This window comes from Nycticebus coucang, chromosome 2 (assembly GCF_027406575.1).
Source record: "Nycticebus coucang isolate mNycCou1 chromosome 2, mNycCou1.pri, whole genome shotgun sequence".
Taxonomy (NCBI): domain Eukaryota; kingdom Metazoa; phylum Chordata; class Mammalia; order Primates; family Lorisidae; genus Nycticebus; species Nycticebus coucang.
Window position 1 is genome coordinate 4,746,496 of NC_069781.1, and position 18,679 is coordinate 4,765,174.

An 18,679-nucleotide genomic window follows, 5' to 3' on the forward strand; every position below is an offset into this window, starting at 1 on the left:
GTGCTGTGCCTTGAGGTGTAGCCTTCTGTTGCCCAGCGCCCTGTGGCACAGTGCTCGCCCTTGGTCCCCCTCTCACACGCCTATAGGGGGGTATCCCAAGGGAACTGGAGGTTCTGTTTCTAAAATCCCACCAGCTCTGTATTTGAGAAATGTCTTTTAAAGGGAAATGCAGCTTAGTGCCCATAGCTCATTAAGTAGGGTGCCAGCCACATACACTGAGGCTGGTGGGTTTGAGCCCAGCCCAGGCCTGCTAAACAATAATGACAACTGCAACCAAAAAATAGCTAGGCATTGTGGCAGGCGCCTGTAGTCCCAGCTGCTTGGGAGGCTGAGGCAAGGGAATCGCTTAAGCCCAAGAGTTTGAGGTTGCTGTGAACTGTGATGTGACAGCACTCTACCGAGGGCAACATAATGAAACTCTGTTTCAAAATAAATAAATAAATAATAAAATAAAGGGAAATGCAGGGCTTGATCTCATTGCTTCTCTTGAGTACAAATAGAAATCAAGATATATCTTCCTAACTCCCTTTGGCTAGATGTGATGGTGCATTCCAGCTGTTCAGGAGGTTAAGCTGAGAGGATGGCTGGAGCCCAGGAGTTCCAGGCTGCAGGGAGCTATGGTGATGCCACTGCACTCCAATCTAGGTGACAGAGTAAGATCCTGTCTCAAAAAAAAAACAAAAAGAAAAAAAAAAATTCCCTTTGGAGATAAGCAGGGATGTGCCCTCTTGGTGTTCTTTCCTGAGACACAGTCTTTCTCTTATTTGAGGTGAGAGCTCTGAGAACACAAGGGCCCTTGTGCTGAACACAGCATGTGCCAAGTCTTTCTAGGGCTCCCCATCACCTCATAATCTTGAGGCCAATGGGCAGAGCCGAGGCCTGTTGGTTCAGGCCCCCTCAGCCCTTCCATTGCTTAAAACCCAGGGCAGAAGGGCCCTGCACAGGCATCAGCTGATCTGATGAGTTAAATGCCGGCTGGACCTAGCCAGCCGGGTCTGCTCTCTCCCCATAAGACAGAAACACCTGTGACAGCACCTTTACGCCAAAACTCACCATGCCAAAGAAATTTTTTTTTTTTCAACAATGCAGATTAAAGTTCAGCACAGCAGATAAAGACGATTACCAAAAATTCGACAAAAGTTGGATGAGGCGGCATGATGCACTGGGGTGGAGGTGGGGGCTCTGGGTGCCCTGAGCAGAGGCTTATTTTGTGTAATGGTCAATCTGGGTCTCTCTGGGGCCTGACCACCAACCGGGCAAGAACTGGGGTCTCCCACCAGTCTTGGCAGGGACGGTGGCTGAGAGTTGGTTGCATCCCATCCTCATCCCCATTCAGTGGTCGTGTGGCCGCTATTCCTCCAAGGACTGGGAAGTCAGTTTCCAGCCTCTGGGTCACCAGTGAGACGTGGCCAGCCCTTGGTTTCAAAGAGCAGGAATCCACCCGGGCTGCCCAGAGAAGAAAAAGGACCCGAAGGGGAGACACAGGGACTCCTGGGACCTGGACAGAGGAAGTGGCCAGCTCCTTGGTCAGCCAGGATTGGGTCCTTGATCTCTCTCCACCTCCTCAAGGTGCTTCATCTGTTCTCTCTTTTCTCTCTGCAATTTCCCCTTCCTTTTTTTGCCTTTCCTGGCCACAATCCTGGCCATTCATGATGGCCACTCCATTCTTGCCTCCTGTGTCCTCAGTTCAAACTGCCCACAAAAAGCAGCTTCGAGGCCAAACTCTCAGGAAAGGGGGTCTGCCAAGGCCAGCTGGTCATGTGTCCCAGGCATGGTCAGGCCTGGTGAGGGGAGCACAGAGAGGGCTGGCCAGGATCACAGAGCTCAGACACAGCGTGAGTGCCCCTGGTGCAGGGAGTTGTCGGAGATGAGAGAGAAGACTCAGGTGACTCTCAGCCCCAGGTTTGCCTGTGACGACAGCTTGTTAGAGAAGGAAAGCCTCACCAAGCAGAGCCAGCCACCCCAGGCAAGTCGGTGCCCCATTCTGCCCCCACAGTCTTGCAGGAGTCAGAGCATGTGGTTACTGCTTGGGGGGACACCACTTTTGGAGGGTGGGAATATGTTTTTAGAAAGAAAGTGGTCACTGCATTTTCTGCAGAAGATAAAATTTTGAGGAGGAGAGGCTGGCTTATTTCTAGGATAAAGATGCTTTTATTAAGTTTATAAAATTCAACAGAGAGGAGGGAGGTTAAGGGAATTCCTCCTGGGTTTCATTATGCTAATTATCAACATATTTCAGACCACATTGAAGTGCTTTCAAGGGTGTCTTGTTGGGCTTCCTTGGTTCAGAAATACAGGGGGAGGGAAGATGAAAGCCAAGGACATCAGGCTCCGGGAAGGAGTAGACGGTTCTGAAGAGCAAAGTGGGCAGTCAGGGCTCGGCTGGCTGCCAGGCCGGGCCTCTCATTAATTGTCCTCTTTAAACTGTCTGCTGATCTGGAGTCTTTACGGCTGTTATTGCAAGGAGCAGTAATACCTTCAAATACCTGATTTTCTCCTGCTAATCTTGGCTCTGCTCACCTAAGCAGAATTCTCTTACATTGCTGGTATTAACTAAGATATCTCCATTTTAGGCATTTCCAAATGGTTCCGAAATTCTTCCCAATTACCTTGTGTTTTCCATGTACTATTCTATAGTACCATGGGAGAGCGACAGAGGAATTCCTTCTCCCTGCCCAGGGAGCTTCTAGCTAGAAGGGAGACTGACTGTGACATGAAACTAAACCCAAGCCAACACGGGGAGTCAGGGAGCCTTGGTTGACTCATTCATTTAGATTAATCCTGAGCACCTACTAAGTTCTGAGTCCTGACTCTGGGCTGGGAAGGGGGAACAAGCTGCACGCTTTAGAAGCCCCATAGAGCAAACCCTTCCCACAGGACGTGCTGTGATACCCCAAGGGCATGGAAGATGAGACCCACAGTGCAGGGTGGCTGGAGGGTGCAGGGGACTCTGTTGACCAGGGATTGGAAACAGCTTGTTTGTTAACTGCTTATTATGAAATGTCGTGAAGATGCTCAGAAGCAGCGAGAGTCGTGTGAGAGCCTCACGGACCCTGTCTCCTGCTTCAACTAATATTTGGCAGCCTGGTTTCACTTCTACCCTCACCCAGTCCTCCTGCCCCAGGTTATTTTAAACCAAACCCAGAGAGGATTTCATTTCATCCACAGATGTCTTAGTCTGTATCTATTGAGAAATGAAATACTGATTAACTGTGGACAGTGGCCAGGCCTCACGTACAAATAGCACCCTGACCCACAGCCCACAGCCCACAGCCGCCCTCCCAGGCTATAGGAACTGCTTACCTGCACCTGCCGGAAGGCAGACTTGTGGGCAGCCGGCCTGCTGTTTCTACCAACAAGCTAGGAAGCCACACAGTAACCCTGTCACGGTCAATCCAAAGTGGCCTGGACCTGATTCATATGTGACAGCTTCTCTAACTTGTTTCTCTGCTTCCAACTTAGGAACAGGCAGAGAAAGCTCTCATGCTCCCTTGCCCTGTCCCTTGGGTACCCACTCCAGGGAGCCTCCAGCTTCCCCAGGCCAACAGTCCCTATCAGGGTGTGCCCAGAGCCATCCCTTTTTTCTTCTAGAAAGCATTCCCACTCCGCTGTCTGCTTCGGAGTCTGCCAAACACAAGTGATGGTGGCTGACTTCCCCGCTCAGCAAGCTGAGTCAGTAGCCTCTGTGTGTCTCACTCTGGTGGTCTTCGTTTATTTCCACTTTCCAGAAGATGAGGCCCTTTTTAAAACACATGCACACACATCATCACACCTGGAAAACTGAGCAGTGATTCCCCAGCGTCTGGTCAGAGTTAGAAAGCACCTGGAGAAAACCACTTTCCTGGGCTTCCCTCTCCCACCCGGGCACCAAACACTCCCCCAGCAGCGTCATTCCAGCCTCATCTCCCAGCTGACCATGCGGCCTGCTTGATTCTTCTGGGTCTGAGCCAGAGATGCTCAAGGCCCTGACCATGTTGGCTGTCGCTGGGCACCTCCAGTAAGGCTCTTGGCTCACAGACCCCACAGCTCTTTCTGAAGGGCCCAGAGACCCTCGGACATGGCAGAGCCTACCGAGATGACTCCACTAAAGAGACATCATTTCCAAAAATGCACAGAAGCAGATCTGGCACCTTCTCTGCAGGCCCCTTCCCCTAAATGCTACTCCTGGGACCCCAGCCCAAGGCCACCTTTACTCCCCATTCCTACTCTTTAGTAAGTTAATTGAATTCAACTCTTCTGCCAAATCTTTTGCCTTCACTTGCATTCTCTGGGTCTGTCTCAGCCCACACTCTGGTTCACCATCCTAAACACAGAAAGGCACAGGGGAGGCAGGCTGTGTGGGGGGCGGTTGTGAGGGGCAAGGCTGGCACTGGGTGAGGCACACACTCTCGGAAGCTGGCCCTTCATGTGCCTGCACCTGCTATCTCTACCGTAGAAAAACAAAAGAAGGAAAATGGCTGGGCACGGTGGCTCACACCTGTAATCCTAGCACTCTGGGAGGCTGAGGCTGGTGGATCCCTTGAGCTTGGGCATTTGTGACAAACTAAGCAAGAAGGAGACCCTGTCTCCACTAAGAAATAAAATAGGAAAATTGGCCTGGCGTGGTGGCACACACCTGTAGTCCTAGCCACTCCAGAGGCTGAGGCAAGAGGATCACTTGAGCCTAGGAATTTGAGGTTGCTGTGAAATGGGTTGACACCCTGGCACTTTAGTCTGCGGCAACAGAGTGAGACTGTGTCTCAAAAAACACCAAAACTTTATTATTGAAGTTCCTGCAAGGAGGGCGGCACCTGTGGCTCAGTGGGTAGGGCGCCGGCCCCATATACAGAGGGTGGTGGGTTCAAACCCGGCCCCGGCCAAACTGCAACAAAAAATAGCCAGGCGTTGTGGCGGGCGCCTGTGGTCCCAGCTACTGGGGAGGTTGAGGCAAGAGAATCGCCTAAGCCCAGGAGTTGGAGGTTGCTGTGAGCTGTGATGCCACCGCACTCTACTGAAGGTGATAAAAATAAACAAATAAAATCTTAAAAAAAATAAGGAAAGAAATTCCTGCAAGGAAAATATGTATTTGCAATTTTGAAATAGCCTCCTCCAGAGGTTCTTAATCTTGGCAGCACCTAGATCACCTGGGAGTCGCCACTACCGCCCAGGAGGAGGGCCAGCCTTCAACAGGTAAAAACTCCCAGGGAGTTCTAACACAGGCCGGTTGAGAACCCACACCCAGCACCACTCCCCTTTTCTCACTGCAGTGATTACTTTCAAGCAAGATAACTGCTAGGTTGAGGTATCCTCTGAATCGACTGTAACATCAGAGCACAACAGCCATATTCGAATAAACAACCTGAACTTTGAAGGCTGGCTGGACAGGAAGGAACAAGAATGCCTTCCCAAGGCTGGGTTCTTCAGAACTTCATTTTTCAAATTTTTTTTTTTTTTGAGACAGAGCCTCGCCCTGGGTAGAGTGCCGTGGCATCACAGCTCACAGCAACCTTCAACTGCTGGGCTCAAGTGATTCTCCTGCCTCCGCCTCCCAAGTAGCTGGGACTACAGGCACCCACCACAACACTCGGCTGTTTTTTGGTTGCAACTGTCATTGTTGTTTGGCAGGCCCAAGCTGGATTTGAACCTGCCAGCTCGGGTGTATATGGCTGGTGCCTTAGCCGCTTGAGCCACAGGCACCGACCCATCAGTTTCAAATTTTAAATCTGATGTAGCCCCATGTCCCCAAGTGCACCAGCTGCCTAGAGCCATCTTTTTTTTTTTAATACCCAAATAAAAGAACTTGAGCTCTTATCCTGCCTCTGCTGCACACAAGAAACAGTCGCCTCCACAGGGTCCTGAAAATTTCCGGGAAACAGCCCATCAGCTCTTGCTTCCAAGTCCTGCTGGATGTCACCATCACCTCTGGCCATTCCTTCTCTGGCCAGTCTTGCTCTTCCAATTTCCTGGAGGCTGAGCTGGGACAAAATGGGACTGCCCTTTCTTCCCTAAGTTAGCTACTCAAGGTGGTGGTGTGGAATGGGGGCGAGGAGAAATATGAACACCTGTCTCCAGGGCCCCTTTTAAAATCCACTGGCCTTTCCCCCTCCCAGGGTCTCTCCCACTGCTGCCTTCCCTCCGTGGGACTGTCTGGTGCCATGCTGTGGGCTCTGCTGTCTTCCTTCAAAGCCTCTCCTCCCTCCTCTTTTCCTATGTGCCTGAAATCTTCTGTCTCTGCCTTCCAGACTCTGGAAGACAGTCCCTGCTATCTCATAACCTGTTCTGACAACTCCAAGAAGCAGCAGAATGAAATGAGAGTTGTCTTTAAAGGATTCTCTGATCAGTTCTTGGGGGAGCTCAGGTCTGATACTGGGCTTGCCTCCCCTACCAGGAGGGAGAAGGGGGTGAGGGTGGAACGGACAAAGGTGCCTCAACTCCTCGCTGCTCCACCTAGTCCTGAAGCTGATACCATAGCTCAAAACACCTGTGACTTCTGAGCATGTGTCACCTACCATGGTAACAGCAGGGGCATAGGGTCCCTGAGAATGAGGCTCGTGAGTCGCAGGCTTAAGTCACCCTGTGTGAGGGAGATCAGGCTTGGAGGAATTAAATGACAGATGCCCTGCAGGGCAGAGCCAGCCTTGGTGCCTTCACACTTGGCTGCCTCGGAAAGCAAAGCAGGCGTCCTTCCAGGGAGGGGCGGTGGCTGACAGACCAGGGACTCTGCCCTGGGACCCAGGAAGCCTCCAGAGCCTCTCTGGGAGTCAGAGAGGGAGAGGGGGATGTTAGAACTGCAGCAAACACAGCCAATCCTGCCTCAAGGGCAGGACACAGCTGGGTGCTGCGGTGCCCCCAGCAGGCAGATGAGGCCTGCACCTGGGCCTGAGCCTCTCTATGGCCAGGACCAGCCCCACTGGACTTTATCAGCTTGCCCCTGATTCTCCACACAATACTAGGCTTTGGAGGGTGTGAGTGGGAGAGCCTCACAGAGCTCTGGAAGGAGGGAGCATGATTCCTGCAAAGACAGTTTGGCAGGGCTTCCAAACGGCCCCCTGGAAGCCCCCACTGCTGACGTGACACATCAAAGCTGGATGGGGACAGCACAGTGGTGGGGAGCGGCAGGGGGGCGCTGCGCTCAAAGCCACCAGCCTGGCCCCTGCCGCGCAGGCTGCAGGGCGCACTGTGCCCCACCAGGACCTGCTACCTCTCAACCTGTGTTCTTTGACTGCCTGGCACCCCACCCCCACGTCCCCATACCTGTTTAAATGCTGCCTCCTGAATGGGTGTTGTCAGAGAGGGAGCGATGAACCTCAGGAAAAGGGGGGAAATGGCTTTGGGATGGAAAGCAGCTCTGCCTGAGGTCGGGAGGGACCTGAGGGGACAGGAAAGGATGGCAAAGATGAGAGGGGAGATGTGGAAGGGGGCAGGGCTGCTTGCTCCCCAGCCTGGGGAAGCTCCCTGGATACCTGGGAGGAAAGACACCCTCTCTCTCCAGCCACTGCCCTAGATGGGCAGGGCTCTTTGGTGCTTGGGGTAACTTAAGCCACTGGTTCTCCAGGTGTGACCCTGGAGCAGCAGCCCTGGAAACTCGTTAGAAATGCAGATTCTCAGCTGTACCCCAGGACTTCTGGGGAGGGTCCAGCAATCTGTGCTTTATAAACCATGGGTGATCAAGTTGAGAACCAGTGACTTAAGCAAGAGTGAGGGTAGTGGGGGACAATATTACGAGGACACAGAGCACTCTCGAGATGTGAGAAGCAGGGACTCACTGGACGCCGGCTGGCCAGCTTGCCTGTCCGCATCTTTCATCCGTTCTCTCTGTCCCTCTTGCTTTCACTCTTGACTTTTGCTGTTCACTTTGTAGCAACCTGGTGGCCCCATAACTCTCAAGAGAACATGTTATAAGTCTGGTTCCCAACAGAGGTGTTCTGTCCTTCCCTGGATGGCTGCTCTGTTGTTTTCTTCCAATTCCACATCCCCGGAAAAGCTGTTCAGGAGCTGAGCCTTGTTTCTTTTGAACAACTCTCATGCCTGCAAAGTGGCTGCTGAAGCTCCAGCTCTTATGTTCTGATCTGGTGGAAGGCAGGGTTGCACCGATGTCCTGGGCCTGCCTTTCATTGGCTGGGACTGGGTCTCAGGCAGCCCCTGAAGCAATCACAGTGGCTAGGGGTGGGATATGCTGATCAGCTGGGACCAATCTGGATCCGAGGGCAGGATTGACCCACCCAAACCACACAGGCTGAAAAACAAGGAGCTGAGTCCTCAAAGGAACTGTGGGGGACTATGCTACTGGAAGTAGAGTGTATAGAAAATAAAAACAAAAGCAAAAGCTATAATATTGTTACTGATTTCTATTGGTGAACTATGTGGGACCTAAAGAGGTCAAGGCTTGCCCACGGTCACACAGCTGGCTGGAGAGCAGCTGTTGTTACGCATCCGAGAGAAGTAAGCCTGTCCTGAGCATTTTGGGGGACGTTTGTGCTGAGGCAAGTCTCTGCTCCCCAACCCTGGCAGTGGACCTCCGTGTTTGGAATCTGTTTCTGCTTCCCTTCCTAAGAGATGCAGTCAAGAGAGGGAGATTTTTGGCCCCCAAGGTGTCCCTGAGAAGAGGGCAGTCTTCCTTGCCCAGTCCTTCGCTGGGGAAGGAGCAGGTGGGATGGGTCTAGAGTGCTCAGGGTCAGCCAGGTGTGGTGGCTCACACCTGTAATCCTAGCACTCTGGGAGGCCGAAGTGGGTGGATTGCTTGAGCTCACGAGTTCAAGACTAGCCTGAGCAAAAGTGAGACCCCCCCCTCCCATCTCTACTAAAAATAGAAAAACTGAGGCAAGAGGATCGCTTGAGCCTGAGTTGGAGGTTGCTGTGAGCTATGATGCCATGGCACTCTACCCAGGGCGACAACTTGAGACTGTCTCAAAAAAAAAGTGCTGAGGATAGCTATACACAGCATCGAACCCTCACTGGGACCCAGCACCTCCCATCTGTTATTTCAGCAATTTTTTGAAGCACATATTCTTTTCTTTTTTTTGAGACAGTCTCACTATGTTGCCCTGGTAGAGTGCTGTGCTGTCACAGCTCACAGCAACCTCAAACTCTTGGGCTTAAGTGATTCTCTTGCCTCTGCCTCCCAAGTAGCTGGGACTACAGGCGCCTGCCACAATACCTGGCTATTTTTTGGTTGCCGTTGTCATTGTTGTTTAGCTGACCCGGGCTGAGCTCGAACCCACCAGCTTTGGTATATGTGGCCAGCACCCTACCCACTGAGCTGCGGGCATGAGCCTGAAGCACATTTTCTTTGCCTCATTTACAGACAAGGAAACAGAGGCTCAGAGCATTACAGCCACTTGTTCAGGGCCCCTCCGTGGGCTGCGGCCACTGATGTGGTGGTTTGGCAGGGCCGCCCTGTTGCAGTTTGCCCCCAGCACCCGGTCCTAATCCTTGGTGCCAGCATTAACCTCCTCAGGTCAGGGCCATGTGCTCCCCCACCCCTCCCTCTATCCTGTGAGCCCGCCCTGTGAACGCCACAGGGAGGTCCATTATCTCTGTTATTTCACCGTCATGTGCCCAAGTCCAGCCTGCTCTTGTCAGGGAACCGGTTCACATAGTGCAAGGAAACAGCAGGGCAGGAGGCCACCTCCTTGAGAACCAGGACAGCCGAATTTGCAGGAGCTGAGCCCCTGCAGGGACCCTCCCCACCTCACCTAGCTTTTCCTTCTCCTCTGACACCCTGTTCTGCATGTCCGGGGTCCTTCTTCTGAACAGGTCAGTCCAGCTGGTTCATTGAGCACAGATAAGTTATTTGGGGGTAACAAAAAAATGCCGAACCTCATAGCTTGAGGTGGGTGAGGTCCATCTATCTCCCCCACCCTTTCCACCAAGCACAACGAAAGCCAAGTGTAGACACTTACCAGAGCACCAAAGGCGGCTTTGCACAGCTGCTGGAGAAGCTGTGTGCCAGCCCTACTCCCTGTCCTTCTAGACAGGGAAACGACAGCATCCTGGAGGCAGGGGCTGGTCACTCTGAACCCGTACAAAATGTTGGCTCTAGAACTAAAGACCACGACCTCTCTCCAATAGCACTGGGTCACCACTGGCCCTCAGGGCCCTGTGGGAAATGAGAAAGTGCTCATGCCCCTAGGCCTGCGGGGCCCCCTGCAGCACCCCCTGCTTGGAGGAGAGTGAGGTGGAGTTCCTCTGCCTTTGTGTGGCACCCACCTGCACACGGTGTGGCATTGAGCCAGCACCGGGCGGGAAGCCCCTTTGTGTTGTTCTGGGATATGTGGTTTGGGGCTGGCCTGGGGGTCTCCCATGGCAGAGTATCTGGGGGGCTAGGGAGAAGTCCAAACTCTCAGTGATCTTGAGTCAAGGGGATGCTTGGGTGTAGTTGTCCGGGGACACTGGCTTGGCGGCGGTGGAGGCTTCACTGGGGCATGGATTGTCGTCATGGAGGGCAAGTACAGAAGAGAGAGGGCAGCTGTCTTCAGCTTCCTCCCCAGGTGCACCCCACCTGCAGGTGTCTGGCAGCCCCAAGCCAGCGGGCTCCGGCCAGGCCTGCATGTGCTCTGCTCTGCTCTTGCCTCTGCTCTTTCCTGTCTGTATATCCCTGGGGAAGAGGCCTCACCTCTCTAAGGCTCAGTGTCCTCCTCTATAGAGCAAGTGCAGGGCACCCAGACTTGATATAAAAGCTGAGTGAAGTCATGTGTGCCTGGTGCTTGGCACATGGTGCACACTCAGCAAGCCCAGCTGCCCTCGTGAGTGGACAAGGCGTCGGCAGCTCCGCTAACCCAGCCAGCAGCATAGCTTCCTGCAGCCTGGACACTATGGAGCTGGGGCCACGGTCTGCTGATTGATGCCAACTGGCTCCCCCCCCCCCCATTTTACCATTTGCCCATTTCTGTGATGTAATCGCTCCCACCATGGCCCATCCCAGATTCCCAGTGTGGAGTCCCTGATCATGGAGTAGAGAGAGGTCACGGGCTCCCTCCCACATGTCACTGTCTGGGCTGCAGAGACAGGAAGATACACAACCCACTGGGGACACAGACGCACTGGCCATGTGGTTAGTGCCAGAGCAAGTTTGCCATCCAGGATTATGGAGCATGGGAGGCATCACCCAGCCCGGGCTTGGGGCTGCAGCTGAGGGCACGCGGGAGCCATTCCAGGCATGGTGGCAGGACCACAGAAGGGAGTACATGTGGTGGGAGGGACCATCAGAGAGGTGCTGGTGGGGGGTTCAAGGCAGAGGGTGAGGCAGCAGAGACTGGAGGAGGGGTGAGGCCAGGTAGGTAGTCTGGGCTGCTTAGAGACAGAGCAGTCAGCCAGGGACACCTGCCAGCGCTTGTCCTTTTAGGCTCCAAGATGAAGTTCAGACCCTCTTCTTGTGTTGTCTTTTCCTTTAGACGGTTCCCAGCATGTTACTCGTCAAACTGATCGAGGGACGCCTGGCTGAGGAGGACTGCATCAGACGGGTGAGAGTCCAGCGAGGCAGGCGGTGTTCCCAGGATTAAAGGGGACGCTGGCGGGTGGCGGGGGGTGTTCATCCCCAGAGCAGAGAGGACAGAGGCACATGCAGGGAAAGCAAGCACACAGAAGTTTGATGAAGGTCAGTCTGTGGACGTGGATCCACCTTCCCAGAAGAAGAAGGGACAGCGTGGAACCTGGAGGACCCAGCAGGACTCCCACTTAGAGGGGGCCCAGGAGACGTTTGATGAAGGACGTCTGCAGACGTGTGGGAGAGTTAAGGCAACTTACGACAGAGGGTGAACCCCGGGCCTGGCAGTGGCAGGGAGCCGTTGCGCCTCTGGACCCAAGGGGCAGGGAGAGGGTGACCTAGAGCTATGGGGGCCGCAGGGGACAGGCTGTCACAGGCAGGAGGAAGAATAAACCACTGTCACACAGTGCAGGGGCTGAGCCAGAATCGGGGATGTCACTTTGGCCGATCCCATGAAGCTGCCGGACAGGCGTCCACAGGAAGCAGTCAGCTGAGGTCCACCTCCTGGGGCCAGAGGAGGGGGCAGGGGTGCTCAGGAGGGGCCCTTGGGAGATGACAAGTGTCATGACCATCTACTGGCCCCTGGTGGTTGCCAGGAGAGGGCTTTCCACGGCGCCTCGAATCACTGGGTCCTCACAGGAACGCTGTGGGGTCGGCACTGTCACTCCCTCCCCCATTACGGATGAGGGAGCTGAGGTTCCCGGTGTGACCTGGACGTCATTCTCTCAGTCTGCAGTCTGTCCCACAGGGTCTTTCACAGAGCAAACGTTTTTAACTTTAATAAAGTTCAATTTGTCAGCTATTTGAACTTACCTCTTGTGTTTTTTTTTTTTTTTTTTGAGACAGAGTCTCACTAGGTCACCTTGTAGAGTGCTGTGGCGTCACAGCTCACAGCAACCTCAAACTCTTGGACTTAAGTGATGCTCTTGCCTCGGCCTACAGGCACCCGCCACGAAGCCCAGCTATTTTTTGTTGCAGTTATCATTGTTGTTTAGCTGGCCCAGGCTGGGTTTGAACCCACCACCTTCGGTGTATGTGGCTGGTGCCGTAACCACTGTGGAATGGGTGCCGAGCCTCTTGTGGGTTTTCTTTTTTACTGTATCTGTGTAATTTTTTCAGTGGCTGTGCTGTTAATTACAGTGCATAGCCTCACCTTTTCCCAGTCAGTAGTTTACCTCTTCAAGCCCCCTGACTCTTTGTGTTGTAATTGCTTTGGGCATTGCTTCTAAATGCATCTAACATCCTGTCGGACAGCGTCAGGATTTTTGCATTTGGTCATCAAACGTATTTTAAAGAACCCAGGATGAGATTGACATCAGTATAAATCTGTTGTGTTTACCCAGACATTCACCATTTCAGTTGCTCTCCCTCCATTCCTTGTATTCCAAGGGTCCTTTTTTGTCTGAAAAACTTCTATTAGATTCTTTTAAATATGCCAGTGCTGAAGTCTCCTTCATCTGAAGATGTTTTGAGTTTTCCCTCGTTCCTGAAGTGTATTTCTTTCTGGATTTAGAGTTCTAGGTTGATAGTTTTTTTCTTTGAGCACTTCACACGTGTTTGTTGTTCCATGTACTTTTGACTACTATGGTTTCTGATGAAAAATCTACAGTCATTCAAATTCTTTTATATATATATAATGCATCTTTTTTCTTTTCTTTTTTTAATGCATTATTTTCGTCTGGCTGTTTTGGAGACTTTGTTCTTTGTTTTCAGTTTTCACTAATTTAATTATGATATGTCTGGCATAAATTTCTTCAGGTTTATTCTTTTTTGGTATTTGCTGAGCTCCTTGAATTTATAGGTTTATTATTCTTCAAACTTGTGAAGTTTTCAGCCTTTTTTTTCTTTTCTCTTTCTTTTCATTTTGTTGGGAGTTTTTTGAGACAGGGTCTCACTCTGTGGCCCTGGGTAGAGTGCCATGGTGTCATAACTCATGGCAACCTAAAACTCTTGGGCCCAAGCGGTTCTCTTGCCTCAGCCTCCTCAGTAGCTGGGACTACAGGCACCTGCCACACACCTGGCTAGTTTTTCTATTTTTAGTAGAGATGGGGTCTAACTTTACTCAGGCTGGTCTCAAACTCCTGAGTTCAAGTGATCTACCTGCCTCAGCCCCCCCAGAGTTCTGGGATTACAGGTGTGAGCCACCATGCCCGGCCTAGCCTATTTCTTAAAATAATTCTCTGCACCACACTCTTTCTCTTCTCCTTCTGAGACTCCAACAACATGAATATTATACTTTTTGGTATTTTCCCACAGGTCTCTGAGGCTCTGTTTTTTCTCCCTCTCTCTAATCTTCTATTATTTCTGTTGATCAGATTTGGTCATTTGTTTTGAACCATTATCAGGTTCTTTGAATCTTTCCTCTTCTTTCCTTTCATTCTACTATTGTACCCATCCAGCAAGTTTTTTTTGTCTTTTTGGGTTTTTTTTGGTTATTGTATTTCTCACGTCTAAAAATTCCATTTGCCACTTCTTTCTACTTTCTATTTCTTGGCTGAGACTTTTTTTCCATTTGTTTAGTGGTGGAGCTTTCGTTTTTTTTTTTTTTGAGACAGAGCGTCAAGCTGTTGCCCTGGGTAGAGTGCTGTGCCGTCACAGCTCACAGCAACCTCCAATTCTTGGGCTTAAGTGATTCTCTTGCCTCAGCCTCCCAAGTGGCTGGGACTACAGGCGCCCGCCACAATGCCCGGCTATTTTTTGGTGGCAGTTGTCCTTGTTGTTTGGCGGCCCAGGCTGGATTCGAACCCGCCAGCTCTGGTAGAGTTTTTGATAATAGCTGCTATAGAGGGTTTGTCCAGTAACTCCAGGCTCTGAGTCCTACTGGTGGTGATGTCTGTTGTCTCTTCTCCTGTGAGTAGAGATTTTCCTGGTTCTCCCTGAGTTGAGTAGTTTAAGTGTCCTGGTCATTTTTAATGTAATCAGACTTTTAATGTATAAGTCCTCACATTTTTGTGTCAGCAAGTGACTGTTTGAGTTGAGTTCAGCCTGCAGATTCCAACTAGGCCTCTCTAGGTTTGGGTTCCATTGTTGGCCCTGTTTTCAGCACCACTGCAGTGCTGCATGGTGACGTGCGGTGACTATGCCATGCTGCGCGTGTCCGGGCTGTGCGTGCACCACGGGGGACCTGGGCATTGATCTCGCCACAGTTCACTTCCCGGTGTCTGTGGGAAGCTGACTGGGGTCGGACCCACATGTGCACGCTTAAGGGCGGACCTGTCGATTCACACACAGCTGTGTTTGGTTCTTTCCTGAGCTCCCTCTTGTCCCCTCCCTGGTAACTCCCATTTGCCTGCGGCTACTTTTTATGGCCTTTTGGCCACAAAGCTTGGCCTTTACTTCTCCTCCTCTGCCACGTGCTTCCTGGGACTGCACCCATGATCAGGGTCAGGTGGCTGGGGGACAGAGAGAGGAAAAGTTAATGGGGCTTTCCTCCATTCTCTGGGGGCTGGAGAGGAAGTGCCTCTCCCTCAGTTTCAGGCATCTGCGGGCCCCTTTTTGTCACAGCGGTGCCACTGCAGCTTCAGAGTGAGAAAAGGGAAAAGCCCAGAGATTTCTTCCGCTCTCTTAGTGTTAGGTGCACCTTTCCTGTCCTTCCCTCCGGCCCTCTCTATCGCCATGCGGTACCCACTTTCAGGTTTCAGGTTGCCATAAGACCAGGCCAGGGGAGGCTGGTTTTTAGAATTCTGGTACTTAGAATTCTGGTTTTCTTCCCCAGTTTGTCTACTGTTGGATTGATTTTTGAGTCCCCAAATAGTTGCCCCATGTGTCCTATGCATGTTTTACATCTGCTTTCAGTGGGGGCAGTAAGGTCCGGGTGTGCTTATCCCTTCTTGCCCAGAACTAGAACTTGTGTACTTTTTTAAAAAACATACATATATATGCGCTCAAACATACATGTTTACATATGTATGTATGCAGAGACACAGAGACAGTCTATTGCCTGCTCTCTAGCTCAAAGACTGGAAATTGATTTGGGAAGCCCCAAATCTGAAAAGATATCCAGGAATCTTTCTGCTCACAGCTTGCTCTGCACGGTCCTTGGCCGTGTGATCTAAATGGTAAGAGTCACAAACAGCTGCAGTCTGGGCTCCAAAGCTAGATCTGAACAGTGTGCTTTCCTGTGACCTCAGCTGGCCTTTGCCCAGGTGTAGGGAAGTACCCAAAGCACAGAGTCTGTTCTAAATCAGGAGTTGACATATGTTTTCCATAAAGGCCAGATAGTCAATATTTTTGCAGGCTATATGGGCTCAATCATAACTACTCTGATGCAATGCAAAAGCAGCCATGTACGATATGTTAACGAAAGGCATAGCTGAGTTCTAATAAAACTTTATTTACATGCCTAGTAATCCTTTACTGGCCCTCAACAAAATTCCTCTCCTCTTCCCCACCCTCATAATTCCTTTTACCAGACAGGTATATACGCTTCTAAACCCTACTGGGGAGTTGAGTTTTTCTTTTGATGGCTCTAATGTATACACATGAAATAAATTTGTTTAAGTTTTTCTCCAATTAAAAAAAAAAACAAAAACTTTATTTATAAAATCAAGCAGCAGGCCAGATTTGGCCCAGGGGCTGTAGTTCACCAGTTCACTGCTATACTTTTGGGTGATCATGAGAACATTTCTGCGTTTTCTCTTCAGCTCTCAACAAAAAGCAAATTTCTACCTTGCATGAATGTTAGAAGAAAGTTCAGTTTAACTAAAGACCTTCATTTGAACTCTATCCCCTCCTTGTCAGCCCCGTCCACCTGACTTGGTCCTGCACACTCCAGCTGAGTGCCCACTGCAGGTGCTATGCTGTCTTTGCTGCTGGGGCCTTATCTGCACCTGACCACCCTCCTCACCTTTCACCCATCCTGTCTCCCTGGACAACTCCCCCATCTGCAAGTAGAGACGGAGCCAGACATGACTGAGGCAGGGCAGGTTGTGCGAAGGGGTGCCACAGGGACCACAAAGTGCAAAGGAAAACCTGGGCCAGGGCATGGTGTTATTACAAAAGCCTCCTGAGAAGGGAGCTGGGGAGAAGGGCTGGGCCTGGGTGGGACCCAGAAAACTCAGTGCCCCACCCCAACTCCATACAGTTAAACTAACCTCAGAGAGACTTTTCTTAAAAAATGGACCCATCAGTTAGTCACTCTTTTTTTAAGGTTTCCCTCCTTTAAAATGCCCACTCTTTTGTCAGGGAATAAAGGGGAGGGAAAGGGACAGCCTTGTGATTGGAAGGGGACCTGCGCTTTCCATACAAAACGGTCTGTGTCTTAGTCCACAAATCCTCATGAGTTTGCCAAGTCGGACTAAACTTCTGCATAGCAGATTGCTAGGCACACACACGCACTTGGGGGAGCCTGCTTTTCTTCGAGCTTTTTTTCTTTTAAGCTAAACGGTTTCTCTTTGTTTTGGAGATCAGGTTTCACTCTGTCAACCTGAGTAGAGTGCTATGACATCATAGCTCACAGCCACCTCAAGCTCTTAGGCTTGAGCAATCCTCCTGCCTCAGCCTCCTGAGAAGCTAAGACTATAGGCGCGCACCACCATGTCCAGCTAGTTATTTTATTTTTAGTAGAGATGGGGTCTCGCTCTTGCTCAAGCTGGTTTGAACTCCTGAGTTTGGCCTCCCAGAGTGCTAGGGTTACAGGCATGAGCCACCATACTTGGCCTTATTCTCCTTTTAATCAGCAATAGCTACTCATTGTACTCATAGGACACAGGTGGCCTTTTAATCAGCAATAGCTACTCATTGTACTCATAGGACACAGGTGGCCTTTTAATCAGCAATAGCTACTCATTGTACTCATAGGACACAGGTGGCCTGGACAAAATATGTCCCTATATTTTGTCTTTTTCTTTTCTTTTTTTTTTTTTGAGACAGAGTCTTACTCTGTCACCCTCGGTAGAATGACATGGTGTCACAGCAACCTCAAACTCTTGGGCTTAACCAATTCTCTTGCCTTAGCCTCCCAAATAGTTGGGACTACAGGTGCCCACCACAATGCCCAGCTATTTTTTGTTTTAGTGGTCACTGTTGTTGTTTAGCAGGTCCGGGCCCAGATCTAAGCCACCAGGCCCTGTGTATGTGGCTGGCGCCCTAAGCACTGAGCTATGGGTGTGGAGCCAAGCATTTAACTTCTAGAACGCTTCTTGACCTTTTTGAAAAGCTTGTTCTGCACCTTTTGGCATAGGGCGGACAAGACCATGTGTCCCGTCCTTGCCAGCAGCTACCACTGCCATCAAACTGATGATGAAGTTTATTGTTGGTATTATCAGTTAATTGACATCATTAGTTATGTTACACTATACATGATATGTCATATTATGTGATAATTAATGTATTGATTACAGTAATATTTATGACATACATTATCATTATGATTATTTGGATGATGGCAGTAGTTGTCTGGACGCCTGGTCTGGCCCGTTATCTTACGTCACACTGCAGGTGCCCCTTGCACCACGTAGAGAGGCTGTGACTATGATATTCCTGAGGCTTCCATTGACGGGGAGGGCGGCATGTGCAGCCAGGGCTGTGTGCTGTGTCCTGACCTGACTGGAGGCAGCACTGTCACTGCCCCTATTTCACAGATGCAGAAGCCAAGACCTGCAGATGTGTGTCTTGCTGACGGTCCCCCATTAAGTCCCAGAACTCAGAGGCAAGCAGGGCACTGTACTGCCGGCCACTCTGTTGTTGTTTCAAAGGCTGTGTCCCACAGAGGCGTGGGCATTATTACTCTGGTGAGAGCTTCACTTCCTTATGCCTCAGTTTCCCCATCTGTAAGACCGTGGGGTTGACCTTGAGCGCAGAAACCCCTTCTGTCCCTACACTCTATGATTTTGATCATGTCCAAACCATTGTTACCTGCAGAGTAAAGAAATATCTCTTTCAATTTGTTTTAAAATTTCTTCTAACCTTCAAGGGGCATCCAGTACTTTTTCATCTCTTCCCGGTGGAGACAGGATTTCAAGAGTAAGAGGTTAGGCTTCTAATTATGTGCTTTGGTTGTTCAAAACAAAACAAACTCTCATCCAAAATAAACAGGCTTTCTTGTTTTTAGGGAGAAAAATGACACATATGCATATTCATTTATATGGTAATTATTATTATTTGGCTACACAGGGATTAGAATTGGTAATTTAGAGCACAAAAATGATGCAGGGAATAGTGTTCAGGGAAAGATAATGCAATCACAGCCATCAGGGCTCTGTAGTTAATGGTGGG

At 50.7% G+C, this 18,679-nt stretch overlaps 1 protein-coding gene across 5 annotated transcripts in view; it reads left to right on the forward strand.

Moving 5' to 3' along the window:
* AK8 (adenylate kinase 8) overlaps nucleotides 1-18,679 on the forward strand; it is a 144,418-nt gene that overhangs the window by 13,461 nt on the left and 112,278 nt on the right. For 3 of the 5 annotated variants that reach the window (XR_008375999.1, XM_053571740.1, XM_053571754.1), the window contains one exon: nucleotides 11,373-11,441. The exons of 1 other annotated variant lie outside the window; for it this stretch is intronic. Coding sequence is in view for 3 of the 4 variants with exons in the window: in XM_053571740.1 (XP_053427715.1) it covers nucleotides 11,373-11,441 (69 nt within the window). In the remaining variant the exon portion in view is untranslated. Of the gene's footprint in view, nucleotides 1-10,483; nucleotides 11,287-11,323; nucleotides 11,442-18,679 lie in introns of those variants that run through there. One more of the 5 variants, XM_053571767.1, reaches the window with a different exon arrangement.